The 14,317-nt window shown below is 33.9% G+C and overlaps 2 protein-coding genes across 3 annotated transcripts; one reads left to right on the top strand and one right to left on the bottom strand.

Moving 5' to 3' along the window:
• Positions 1-3,194: 3,194 nt before the first annotated feature.
• LOC124840325 (uncharacterized) lies at positions 3,195-8,981 on the bottom strand. 2 transcript variants are annotated; one of them, XM_088093746.1, is made up of 14 exons: positions 8,840-8,981; positions 8,568-8,640; positions 8,181-8,328; positions 7,606-7,805; positions 7,001-7,038; positions 6,265-6,344; positions 5,755-5,822; positions 5,301-5,622; positions 4,885-4,997; positions 4,741-4,806; positions 4,344-4,434; positions 4,111-4,178; positions 3,658-3,695; positions 3,195-3,561 (listed from the first exon to the last, which is right to left on the bottom strand). In XM_088093746.1, the coding sequence occupies exons 1-14, from the start codon at positions 8,866-8,868 to the stop codon at positions 3,375-3,377; spliced, it is 1,521 nt and encodes a 506-aa protein (XP_087949872.1). In that variant the 5' UTR covers positions 8,869-8,981; the 3' UTR covers positions 3,195-3,374. The 2 variants fall into 2 exon arrangements, with proteins under 2 accessions (XP_087949872.1, XP_087949873.1); XM_088093747.1 differs by having other exon boundaries at positions 5,445-5,622.
• A 76-nt stretch (positions 8,982-9,057) lies between these two features.
• LOC124840330 (ENTH/VHS family protein) lies at positions 9,058-13,358 on the top strand. The gene is made up of 5 exons (XM_047316371.2): positions 9,058-9,507; positions 9,616-10,338; positions 10,494-10,649; positions 11,307-12,230; positions 12,847-13,358. Exons 1-5 carry the CDS (start codon positions 9,301-9,303, stop codon positions 12,886-12,888), a joined length of 2,052 nt encoding a protein of 683 aa, XP_047172327.2. The 5' UTR covers positions 9,058-9,300; the 3' UTR covers positions 12,889-13,358.
• Positions 13,359-14,317: the final 959 nt, after the last annotated feature.

Raw genomic sequence — 14,317 nt, 5'->3', positions numbered from 1 at the left:
TCTATTGAAAATTGATGAACAAGTGTTTAAACCTTCATGTGAAAAAATTTACATGTACATCCCCACTTATTTGAACTGCGTTTCTTACCTAATTCTACAGGATAGTTTTTTTCTTATTTTATATTTTCTATTGACATATTTGGTTTATTATGTGATCATAATTTCACCATTGATAATCTTAGAGGTGCATTAACATGAGAATGAATATTTTTTCTATTAAACATGTCGAAGAAGAGGATCTTGATAATCTTAGAGGTTGATTAATATGAGAATGAATATTTTTTCAATTCAATATGTGTGAGAAGGGGGTGAACCTTCTTGTCCAAAATTTTAGTTGAACTATATTCCCTACCCAATTCTGCAGGTTTTTTTACTCATTTTGGATGTTCTCTTTCGATTTATTATGTGATCATAATTGTTATTATTGATAACCTTAGAGGTGCATTAACTTCAGAATAAATATTTTCTTTTTAAAATTTATAAACAAGTATATGGAACAAAAGACAAAACAATCAACCATTAGAAAACGAGATTCAACATAAAAAACAATTTCACTTATATATATTTACTTACTTTGCTTTCCGTTTATTCTGAAATGGCTTCCATTATTGTAAAAATAGAAAATCATAACGTCCAAACAAACAAAAACGAAACAGAGTCAAATCAACGAAAGAGGACACTAAACAATAAATCCTACAATGCACAACCATAAAAGAACAAAACAAACCCAAACAAGAATGCAAAACTAAGAAATAGGAAAAACCTAATTTTCATGAAAAAAAATAATTCTAAAAATGCAAAACAAAGCAAAAAAACATAAAATTTTCAATGTTGTAAAAAAGAGACCGAAAACCTAAAGCAGAAAACAAAGACAAAAATGTAATGTCAATGAACGACAGAACTTCAACATGAACAAGGGTGAAATGGTGATTTGACGAATAATGTTCTTTTGTTAATAAGGTCTCAAAACGAAGAAGAATTTTAAATTCTTAATACGAACCCACGAAACCAAATATCTCAAAATGAGTTTTTCACATCACTTCATTCATTTAAAAAATCATGTTAATTACACCAATGACTTTTTTTTTTACAATGTTAAAAAGTTGTTAAAAAAATGCTATGAATATATCATTATGCTTTTTAGAATGCCTCAATATAAGGAATTTTTTGGGTCTTAATGTCACATAATGCTCCATGATCATGAAAAATGTGGTCGGCGAATTGGAACTAAATCAAGTATAGTCTTTAGCACTTTTTGGCCCCTCTCTTTTTTTCTCGCTGAAACCACTTTTTGTAAATAGCTAGTTTGGTTAATTAGGATCATGTCATCATTAATCTAGATTCAAGTTGCTTCTCATTTTACTAGTTTCTCTGTTCTCCAATTTAATTGAATAAACTAGCAATTTTTTTTCTTTTACACTTGTTAGGTACAATATAAAAATTATGTGCATTATCAATGAAAATATTGTGTGGTTATCCAATTGCAATTTATTTTATAAAATAAGTTGTTAATTTTTATGATAATAACATTTAAAAGTTAAAATCACCAAAAAATTTACAATATGAAATCTTTACACTGTGAATGTGGGAAGTTAAACTTAAATGAAAAGCCCTCAAAAGTAAAGTTGGGTGGAAAGTGTCCATCATCACTTTCTTTTTTCACTTTTTTCAACTATTCACACCATTTTTTCCCTAAAACATCATTGACTAAAATGGACACTTTAGAAGTGCATCATTTTAATTAGACATAAAACATGGAATAAGACATTACTCTCAATTTATTTTGAAAATAAAATGAAACAATATTAAAAAAAAGAGAGAACAAGATATCTCCTTTAGCCTAGGCTCAGAATTAGATACTTCGTGCACTAAAATTGTTTCACATGCATTTATGGAGAAAATATACAATGTGATGCTGAAATTTAAAAAAAAAAATGAATGTATGAAGAGATTTGAAAAGATGAAAATGAAAAAAAAAAAATGCTTTTGAATATCGACCCCGTTATCCATCCAGCATGATGATTTTGTCCTTTCCTACATATGCCAAACTGGAACATGAAATGTGTGGTAGTTAGTCATGGAGCTTTCGTTACATGTTTTAAACACAGCTTAAAGTTGTTCATTTCTAAGCACTAATAAAACAATTAGATAGGAACCCTTCTTCCTATACTGATCAATTTTCCAGAAGGATTCATTCATATAAGCCACAATTGCTAATCAAAGAACTTCTCTAAGCTACTTTACAGTTATTTATAGTTGGCAGACCCACTTTCCCCTGTTTTAATTTTTCTTATTTTTATCCAAGAAAAAAAAAATGAATGTTTATTTAGTGAAATAAGTGCTTAATATTTTTAATTTAATTACTTCTTAACGGGTATTTTGTTACTATTAAGACAGTAATTCTGCCAAAAGGAATCTTTATCTGCCAACTTTTCATATAATAATATTTTTTTGAGGTATATATAATTTAAGTTTACTTAATATTTTTGGGCTAAATTCTACTTTTTTTTGTATTGGATTATTCCAAAATAAATCAAGGTAATTTATAAGGAGGGGATGAACGTTAGGGACGAAAGATTTAAGCTCACTTTATATAGGATATAAATTTCGTAATCCAAGATACAATCATTTCGATAAATACAAAAAGTCATTTGACAAAAAAACAATTACTAAACCCACTTTACTTACTTTCTAACCAAACATACATGATTAATCTAAAAGATTATTTTGATACCGACGATCATGTCCATAAAAAAAAATACTAATTGTATGGTATACAGTATCAACCGTTTGGTCTATTCACTCAGGACTGTTTGGTCCATCTGCTACTTCAACAATGTTAGACCCTAATTGAGCCAACGTTCAAGTTACTATTGGACTAATAGTCCAGGAGACAATAAAATAATTAAAGATATTTGATTAAAGATAGATAAACTGTTTATACCCAACATAAAAGTATGTTTGTTTTTATTCTATTGGATCTGTGTTAGTTTAAGATCCATTAGATGACTTATAAATATAAGATCAGGACCAAAAGTCATATACGTTCTATCCACTCTCCACTACATCCAAATATTCAATAGTGATAACAATTCACTGAATATTCAATTATGAGTAAAAGCTCTTTAAACACATACCTAACTAGACAACCGAGCGGTCCCGACTGAGCAAAGTCACGGCAGAAAAGTACGTCATAAAAAAAATACTAATCTTCACTGCTCTTTCATCTAATAACAAAACACTAACACTGAAAATTTATCTAAGCCGCGGGCATTTTCTTTAACTGGTAGAAAGTTTAATATATTTCATGAAACTACCACTTAAATCCTTATTCCACATAAAAGATAGTGCGGTAATAATGAACAAAACATCAATCATTCCACATGCACATTTCCAGGAAAAGGAATTGAAGCACAACAATGATAGTATCCATTTTCGTCGAAAGAAAATCTCTGCGAAAGATGAGCTTCATGAATAAGATACTGCCCCCAGTCCTCCGATCCATACTGCTCAAATATGCCTCGTGCATCAAAAGAATCAACCTTTCTTTTCCACTTATTCCTAAACACAAGTAGCACATATCAGCTTACTGAGAAATCACCAAAACTTTACAAAGGAGATTGTCGAGCAGAAAAAATGGGTCGGGGGGAGTAGCACCTTTTCCTGTGCCTTGCGTTCATCACAGTGGCGTGTAGCTGAAAAACAGGAGAAAAATATAGTTTGGTGTTAAGGTTTCCTAGCAGGGCCTCGAAAAAAAATTAGTATTTCCAAACTTTCATAATCTAATGCTGGAAAGGGATTATCATTCGGATAATTAAAATTTAAAAGTAATGTACAAAGAACACTCGGTACATGGGAATTTGTCCCTAATATACAAATGCTTGGATGATTTATATACCAAAACATGAGCTGACACCATATTAAGAAAAATCTGACACATTCTGAAATTGAAAAATACAATATATCATAAAAAACTTACATGATAAACAGTAGATCAGTACAGTAAAAATGGCCTTTAATAAAGTAATTTAATTGAAGGTGAGTTAAAACAAACACTTCTTTATAATTCATACAAAAGCAACGGATATGAATCGGATAAATTTAGTTTACCTTCAGTTTGTCTTTAGCATCACTCTCTAAGACGAGTCCAGCTTCAACATATGCATCAATAATGACTTCTAAAAATGCTTAGAAAAAACAATTCTTTGAGAACAATATATAATCAAAATCAGGAACCAAACACTGATCCATAATTATATGAGCTTCATAAAACTAAAAATGAATCCTTAACTAAACACCACCGCCCAAAAAAAAATAAAAAAGAACAATCCACATATGGATACGACAAGCACGTAAAAGACGGCCCTCACTGCCAATTTCTTCCACAGGAGCATACAGAACACGGGCTTTTGCCAAAGAGCCTTTCATGCATTCCTACAAGAGTAAACATAAGTTTCTCTCGTCAAAGATATCAAACAAAATCACAAAGAGGATCAATTTGATGGTAAGAGTTTCTAGCAGACACGGTAGGAAATCTTTCAGGAAGCCTAAAAGTTTACACGCAAGCTTTCAAAAGGGAAATAAAAAACTACATATCGACCTTTTAACTTGCATATTGTTCGATTATTTCATTCTAAATTTAGTGAACGTACTAGTAGGAATGTCATTCTATATCTTGTCAGATAAGCAGCACTTCATATGAATAATATCAGTAAAATGGTGCTTAAAGTAGATGCATACCAGTCCCTTTAATCTTATAGAGAGTGGCCGATTATCCAAGGTTTCCATAACTTTCGAGGAGATACTCTACACAGCATCAAAAACATAAATGAAAAAAATCTAATTCTTAGAATATATTATTATGATGAATTTAACAAAACTTACCTGCAGGACCTCAGTGGCTGTCTTAATTCGTTCTTTGTTCCATAGCTTAAGCATCAGTACTGTAAGGTGAAATGTTTTAGGCTTGATGAATATAGATTTGTCAATACCCAGATCTGCAAGAGCAAAATAACAGAAAAGCTGTTATTTAGCATAAACATGTCATCCCTGCTGAGTTTTTACATGACAAAGTAAATTCATTAACCATGAAAACAACTGGTTACTAGGTAATATGGACATGTTTTAGGGTTTGGGAAGTAGCCATGACACCATATATAATTTAACAAGAATTCATGGAACAAGATCCACAAGTGGAAAATGATGGAGAACAGTAATATAACAAAACACGTGAAATGGATATAATTTCACTGTTGATTCAAATTCCCTCCGCTATAATATAAATTTCATTGTTTTGATACCAGATGAAGCAGAAGACTTGGATGCTTTAGGTTTGTAACTGACAAGGGGTATCTTGGAAAGATTAACTTTAACTGATTCACTGTTATCATCAACTTTAAGTTCAACTGCAACACCAGCATTTTCCTTTGGCAGTTGATCCACACCTTTGGGGTCAGTAGTACCCTCCTCTTCATTGGAATCAGAATCAGTGCTCTCATCCTTGTAAGAAACATTTCCCAAAATTGAGTGTTGAAAATTAATGAGTTTATTAACTAACTCAGGATGAATTGCCAGTGGAAGGGATATGAAGTGTGAATAATCAAGATTTCGACTATTAACACTCTGTCATAAAAACAAGAAAACACCAGAATATTAGTCTGTGACAGCAAAGTAAACACAGGAAACAAAAAGCAAAAATGAGATAAATATAATCAAAGAGTGAATCTGAGAGACTGCCCAGAAAGGCAAACTGACCTCATCAATTATATCCTGTATCCTCTTCGAAGCTGAATTCACACTGTCGATTGAAATGCCTTCAATGGCTGCCATAGACATTTATATCGAATAGTTAAGATATCAAATTCCGTTATCCACTCTTATGAGAGTAATCATGATTTAGAGGAGCTCCCAGGCTATAGAGGAGGGTGGAGCCTCTACTTTAAACAGAAGTTCTGTATCTCACACTCAACCAATCTCATGTTCCTGTTACACATATTTATGTTTTGGCCTTTCAAAGGAATTGGACTTTTGCTTAGAAAGAGTGAAAAGACAACTTGAACCAAAGACCTATTGACATCATTATGATTGTCAAATGACAATACACTCTATTCTTTTGAATGAAAGAGAATTATGTCAAATCAAATTTAACTTAAACATCTCAAAGAATGACAATAATCGAAGTTAAAACACAAACAAGGTAAAAGAATAACTATCTCAAAGCTGACCTACACAAGATAGACAGCAGATTAGGTAACCAAAACTTACAAATGAAATCCTCTTCTTTTGAAGTAGGTATTATTATTTTAACCCCCATCTCATCTTCTATCCTTTTCTGTGTGGATCCCCTGAAATAGTATCAAGTATATAGAAGCATTTAATTTAATTAACATGTCATAAGAACAATCTTCTACCCTTTCCCTTTGATATAACAACAACAACAAGATTAGGGCAATCGTATCCCACATGATGTAGGCAACATGAATCTCAAGTCAAAATTGATACAATTCCTAACATGAATATAACTATTCTTTTCAGCCTATTTTATCAAAGCATATTTTCATCTGTTCCTTCACAATCATAAAATTATTTTTCTTTATCAATTTCACCTATGTTTGTATACCTATTATTAGAAATCCTTATAATAGGGAGAAAAGGTGGGTCAAGGGGGAATATTCTGTATATAAATAAAGGTAGAGGGAATCAGAGAGGGGTATTGAGGAATTCTATAAAATAGAGAAGCAAGATTTACACAATCTTGAGAGGGTAGGATTATTCCGTAATCTGACAAGATTATAGGTTCTTGAATTGTAATTCTTTCTACTTCACATTGGAGGAGCCTGTTATAGCAATTAAAGTTTACATTTTCTTTTTCTTTCCCAGACAGTTTCTATCAATGTCATATTGAGCCTCTCTTCATCTGATATCTATCTACTTAAGTTGGTTAAGTAATGTTATTATTAATGCCATTATGCCAAAAGAGAAATTAAAATATAGGTTTTACCCTTTTCCTTTAATAAAACGAAATAGAGAAGCACCGACCTGCAGAAAAAAACACAAAATTAAAACAGAGATGAAAGACTAAATCATTTGACTGTCCAACATAATCAGAAAAGAGAGCCAAAGGGAAGTGTAACTCTTCCTTGTAAAACAAGACAAACTAGAGACCAAAACCAAGGACCAAGAAAGATAGTTCGAATGAAATATTCTGAAAAAGCAACAAATAATAACATTACTTTTCACAGTAAAATAGTGACAAAAAAATGAGAAGAAAAATAGCAAACAATTAAAACTATGGCAAGATTCAAATAAAATCTAGGAGAGAACATATGAGCAACATAAGCTTTTATGAAAGTCTTCTTATGAACTCCTTCCTTATTTTGTTGAATTCATAACAAACTGACTAATTCTAGCACTAGAGTAACTTTTAACGCACATGAAGCAGCCAATACTGCATGAAACCTAAACATAACGAACAAGAACCAACTAAAGATATATGGTGATAACCAGCATGTAACAGAAGCAAACAAAAAATATTGGTTTGTATCCTCGTAAATATGAACTATCAATTCAAGTAAAGTAAAAGGAAGTGAAAAATTATAATCTTGCCTGCACAGAAATTGCATGCTTTTCAGAGGAGACAGAGGAATCTCCTTGTAGCACTCTGTTTTCAACATTATCCTGCAATTGGCTTGAACTTGTAGCTGATTTAGCAATTTCATCTATAGCTTCAGCAGCTACCTTCATGACATGATCACTTGAAACAGTGGTGGATGTGCTACAGCCCGCTTCCTGAACTGTGCCTCGATCTGACTCAACAATTGCATCCTTTATCAAGCTTTCGTAAAAACCAGATCATTTAATATGAATAACCGGCGTACCCAGAATCTTATCGTACGAAGTAATAAGTATCATGCTTTTCAAAAATCACACTACCCCATAGCATTGAGCGTTTGTCAAGTAAATAGCATGAAATATACAAAAAGGCTAATTTTGATTGAGGAACTAGACCATATGCATATAAACATAAGGAAAAAGCAACTAGTTCTTCCGTGTATTACATTTTCCAAAATGTCGCATCACGCAAAAGAAATAATAAAAATCATAGGCATAACGCAAAATTGTTGGTAGTTGCTACAACCGGAAGTTGAACAGCGGCATGTCCCAGGACAAAAAAGACAAACCTTCACAAGCACTGGCCTTAGTGGCAACTGGTCTCCATATAGAATTCACTTTTTTCTGTTTCATGCTATCGTCTTCAAGACAAATTTTCTTCTTCCTACCACCCGTCATAAAATTGTAGCTTAAACAATGATAAGCACCTTGGCCCAGCTGTTAAATGAAATAACTTTAAGTTGAAAAAAGGAGTTCAAAGTTCTTAGACTACTGATAGAAAATTTGAAACAATAACAACTCATTGAGACATCATCTCAGTCCAGTACAGTATTAAATGTACGAGTAGACGCAACATAACCAGTGTAAAACAATTCTTTGCGAGGGTAAAAGTGATTAGATAAGGACTAAATTAGATTACAATATACAAACAAATCACGGGAATAGAAGCCGGGAACCTGTAAGTAATAACGTGTAGGCCTTGAATTTGAGACAAGGTATGTATTGGTAAACTTGAGAACTCGGTCCACTCTACAAAGCAAAAGCACAACAAACTTTTAATTTTGCAAGGAGAGTGCGATGCAAAATGAATAGAAAAAAAAAAATCAGAAGATAACTCCAAGTGTGTGCTCAAACACAAGAGTTTTGAAATTGCAGATCCTAACATTGATATCGAGATACCAAATTCGTAGTTATTGATTTTGTGAGAAAAATTGTTTGTTAGACGAACCTGGTGAGAGACCTGCTGCAAGCTATCATCCCAACGAATGAATGAGGATGTCTCGAGTGTAGACTGTGGAATGAGGGCAAGGCCTGTTTGGTGAGGTCAGGTAACGGAATTTTGTTTTGTCGAATTGTTTCTAATATCCAAACACGGCGTAATGGCACGTTCTAATGTGCGCTGGGAGCGTAGGAATAAGTTTCCAAATGGCGTGGGTGAGTCAGCAACTGACGTGTCACATCCTGGGTGAATTTTCTGTTTTCGTGGCAAAAAGCCTTCGTCTCTATTCAATTACGTTCCTTCGTCGCTCTGTTTCTCAGTTCCATTCCGAATCTCGAACTTCAACTATTTAGATATAGAAACTAGAGAACAGCGTCATCAAATTGCAAGGTGTTTTACTCACTGTAGAGCGAAGTTGAGAATTGTGTTGCCATAAATATAAATAAATTAAATCTGTGTAGGTGAAGAGAATGGAATCGAGTCGAAGAGCGGTGGAATCGTACTGGCGGTGGCGCTTGATCGATTCAGCTACCTCCGATGAAGAGAAAGTCACACCTGTCTATAAACTTGACGAAATCTGCGAGCTCCTACGCTCTTCTCATCCTGGCATCGTCAAGGAGCTCTCAGAATTCATCCTTAAACGCCTCGACAATAAAAGCCCCGTCGTCAAACACAAGGTATGCATGCAGCTTTTAATTTATCATTGTTATTATTATTCCCTGGAATATGAATAAAAAATATATTGAAATCAGATTCCGATCATTGTGTTGGTTTGCATTTGACAGGCTTTGAGATTGATCAAGTATGCGGTTGGAAAGTGTGTAGAGTTTAGAAGGGAAATGCAGAGACATTCAGTGGCAATTCGGCAGATGTTACAGTACAAGGGTCAATTGGATCCTCTGAAAGGCGATGCACTCAACAAGGCTGTTAGAGACACTGCTCAAGAGGCTATCTCTGCTATTTTTTCTGCAGATGATAACATCAGCAAGCCACCGTCTTTGGCTTCTGCTTCCGCTGATCTCAATAGACGGATCGAAGGGTTTGGGAACACGAACTATCAAGCTCCTTCTCAGGATAAGAAATCGTTTCTCAGTGAGGTTGTGGATATTGGAAGTGCAACCATTAAGCAAGGACTCAGTGCCTTCACACAGGGCCATTCTTCGCTTATCAAGAATGAAGCTGCGAGTGGAACATACAAGGACAGATATGAACCCACTGCGTATGATAGTGGAATTACGTCGGCACTTTCGAAGAATCAAACTGGTGGCCCTTGGAATCAGGATGCAGGCGTAACTAGGATTGAAATGTCGAATGGGAAAACTGGTGCTGGTTATGCGGAGAGTAAGACACAAGAGGAGATATTGCTCGAGACAGTTGCAAGTTCTGGAGGCGTGCGCCTGCAGCCCAGTCGAGATGCCATTCAAGTTTTCCTAAGAGAGGCTTCAAAGTTGGATGCCATGTCTTTATGTCATGCCCTTGAACAAAAGCTCCAATCCCCAATGTGGCAGGCATGTGTATTTTGTTGACATTTCTGTGAAAATTAGAATTCATACATGTTTTCGATATCAAGTCAATTACACAACTCTGCACTTGATATTTGCTGCATATTGATGTATGTGTCATCTCATCTCATTTTGACTTCTTTTGGGGACTACATTTTCAGGTTCGTGTCAAAGCTGTTTGTGTCCTAGAATCTATCCTTAGAAACAAAGATGATGATAATTTTTTACGTATGGCTATTTACTTTGCTGAGAACAAGGATCTGGTGTTGAGATGTTCGGATTCCCCCCAAGCCTCTTTAAGGGAAAAGGCAAACAAGGTACACAATTTCAACTTCTCATTAATTTCATTTTTTCTTATATCAAGTCATATTGTTCTTTTCTAAATTACTTTTAGTAGTTTTGACTTTAACCAGAGCTATTGAACCATGATCGGTTAAAACTGAAATACTGGTTATAGGCATATAAATAAATGCATGCCTAGGCCTAAATATATAAGATACAAAGTTTCCCCTCTTTATTTATTTTTCTCCTTGTTCCCACTTAATCGGATAACCTGCCTTTTATTTTATTTCCCATTTTTCTATTGACTCAATTATGTTTGTCATTTACACAGGTTTCATTTTTAAGATCTTAATTCTTTCTTATTTAGCATCATGTCCCTCTGTCATCATCCCACTAAGAGCTGATATCCTATCTAGAATATTAGAAGGAAGTCTAAATTGTGAGAAAAAACTTTGATAGCTGATTGCAGTTAGTAGTATGAAATTATAGATGCTGGTAAAATTTCAGTTATTTCTCAGAACGGTGCAAAATATTTTGCAGTTCTCTCTTTTTTTTGGGTAAAGTTACAGAAACAAAAGGAATCACCCTATACCAAATTGCTTAGAAAGAAGCTTTCAAATTTAAGAGCAACCTTTGGAGTGCAAGGTTAATATTTTGTAATTAAATTTAGCTCTTGGCCATTTGATGGACAGGTTCTTGGTCTTTTAGGTGGAGGCCAACCAAACAGTTCCATTAATTCAGAGAAGGCTATGAAGATGGATAGTGCTGCTGTTGCTGAGTTTCCTGACTTGTTAGACACTGGTGATTTTAATGATTATCATGGAACAGGCGATGCTACAAAGAGAACAAATGACACAAATATAGCAAATTTGACACCATCCATACCTCCGGCTCTGGCTGATGATTTATTTGGAAATTTTAGTAACTCTGGAGTAGCTAGTAGCGAACGAAAAAATGATGATGACCCCTTTGCCGATGTGTCATTTCATTCTAATGAAAACAAAGAGCATAGGGATGTCTTTTCAAGGATGACTGTTGGAAATGATAAACTGGGTCATCATGTGAGTAATGACATTTTTGCCACTAATTCCAGGCACGGAAATAATGGAGAGTTTGTTGATCATTTATTGGCTGGCTTGTCTGTAGATGAAAATACATCCAGTGCAAAACAGAAAGCAACATCCCCTGCCATGCAATCGGATTATTTTTTTTCTGGTTTAAATAATCATGCTAGTCATCTGAGACCGGACAACGGTTTTGGTGGCATGTTGGGCTCTCAGGCAGTTGGCTTCAATGTAAATTCCGTATTTCCTTCTGGCCATCCATCTTATACTGCACAACCTGGCATTATGTTGAACCAACCATATTCTTCTCAGCCACTTAATTGTGGTGCCGTGGGAAATCTCTTGGCTCAGCAGCAATTTCTGGCAACAGTGACTAATTTCCAACACCTTAATATTGTCAACAGGCATGATGCCAGTTCTGCTAAAAATGCTGGAAGCAATGAAAGAACACCTCTTCCGGACATATTCCAATCAAAATTTTCAACGCAAACTCCTAGCTCAATGATCAGCAGTTCAAAGAAAGAAGAAACTAAAGCATTTGATTTTATCTCAGTAAGTCTTGAACTAAATTTATTAACCGAAAAATGATATACTTTAAGGATCTTAATGATCTGCAATGAATTTTTTGCTTTGTAGAATACAAACTTGTTCGGTAAAGTTTAACTGCATGAAAGGAATCCAGTCATTTGAATGTGATTTATCGTAAGAAATTAGTCATTTCATTTGTTTTGTTGTACAAGCCCTTTTTTTATTTGGAATTGTAGAAGTCATAAGAAATTCATATTTGAACACCTTGAATACCGCCAGGATGAACAATTTAGCCGTCAGGTCATGGTTTCTGTTTTATGGAAACTATAGGTTGAGTTTGATATACTGGATTATTTCATAATAGGGTTGTTGCTCATATATTATTATCATTATTCCCTTTTATTTTCCTAAGATTTAATTTGATCTGTTTAGGACTGATTACTCATTTGGAGTAGTCAGACCAGTTTTCCTGCCCATAATTCTAGACTGGCATACATTATGAAAGCGCTCAATCCGCACTGTACAATTTTCAATTATCTAAAATCATGTTCATTTTTCCTCACATTTCAAGATATAGCTTTAAGAATACTTTACCTAGTTTTTGGTTGACGCACTTAATCATGTTATTTCGTGCTTGTAGGACCATCTTGCTACAGCAAATGATTCAAGGAGAGTGATTTGAAATTTCAATATCTTACTATTGTTGACAAAGATTTATGGTGCTTTACAACGCTGTGGTGGATTTCACACGAATAAATCAAACCGGTTCATAATTTCCGATGAAGAAAGTTGACTTTCTCTGGCATGATGGAGCATTGTCGATGTTTTTCTATTGCCCATGTCGTCAACAAAATATGAGCACAGTTATAGCAATTGGAAGAATATGAAATGGTTACTACCAGTTCCCAATATTTTGAACTCTTGAATGTTGCCGTTTTATTCATTTAATTTTTTTTGTAAGTAGTTGAGGTTTTTTTATCTGTAGTGCGGGCACTATCAGCAATACCATATGCATCCGGCGCAATGTCTTACTTTTCCTGCAGCAATGTTTGAGTTCTGTTTTGCCCTTTCTTTATAGTTTTTTCTCAATGGAAAATGATCCGTCCTGTCTCCTTAATGTCCAATGTAAATCTAGCACCCCTTAGAAACAAATTCCATGCTTTGTTCAATTGTTTGCTCGGATTCAGCTTGCTTGGAGTGTGTTGAAATCTTAATTTCTTTTACAGAACAAAAGGCTGTGCAGAGCAGAAAATGAAATTGTTAATGTGGATCACAACTCGAAGGTAAATTATTGACAGTGAAGGGCCCTCAATAGCCCAAGCCAAGTCCTTCCAATATTTAATTCTTCACATCAAAATAGTTTTTAAGGATTTTGTTTAATCATTTTAATCTTTCATAAAGATTAGTGAGATGATTTTTTTTTTATCTTTAAAAGGTTAGTTCAATGACAAATTTGAAAGAAAAAAATGTCAGGATCTTATCAAATTTTTAAAGACTTTTCAGCAAACAAAAAATTTAAGGCAAAATAAATAATGTAAATTTTCTTAGATCAGTTACTTGTTTCATAACCAAAGATAACAATGGCGGAAGAGTTGCATTTAAAGGCCGGATACCAATGCCACTCTTTTCTAATAATTTTAAACATTGCTTAATCAATTTTAACCAATTTGCTACAGTTTTTCTATTAAGTATGTTGGATTAAGCACACTTTTGTTTTTCCGAGACACCTTCAGTTATCGTAGTATACTATTTTGAGCTCCTCGACTCAGACAATCAACATTTCCCATGTTATTTGTCCTATTTTATTTCATTTTATTGTTGTTATTTTGAAGGTTTAAAATATTCATGAATATGTGAGATGAACAAGAATGATCAATAACCACGGCATCCAAATTCTTATATTGGAAGAAAAATATAAATACATCCAAGGTACAGTACCTGGATTAGTCAGTGGTTTCTTTTTACTTACTGAGATAAATGTTAGGGATGAAAAGAAGTTTATATATCTCCCATTACTTTTCAACATTATTAAAGGGATTAAGTACTCAATAGCATAATAAAAGAAGAATTATAATAAAATCCCATTTTCAAGTGTCACATCTCAGGCAATT

The sequence above is a fragment of the Vigna umbellata genome, chromosome 6, assembly GCF_029865625.1.
Source record: "Vigna umbellata cultivar VRB3 chromosome 6, Vumbellata_1.0, whole genome shotgun sequence".
In the NCBI taxonomy this organism is placed as follows: Eukaryota; Viridiplantae; Streptophyta; class Magnoliopsida; order Fabales; family Fabaceae; genus Vigna; species Vigna umbellata.
This window is presented reverse-complemented; position numbering and strand designations above follow the sequence as displayed.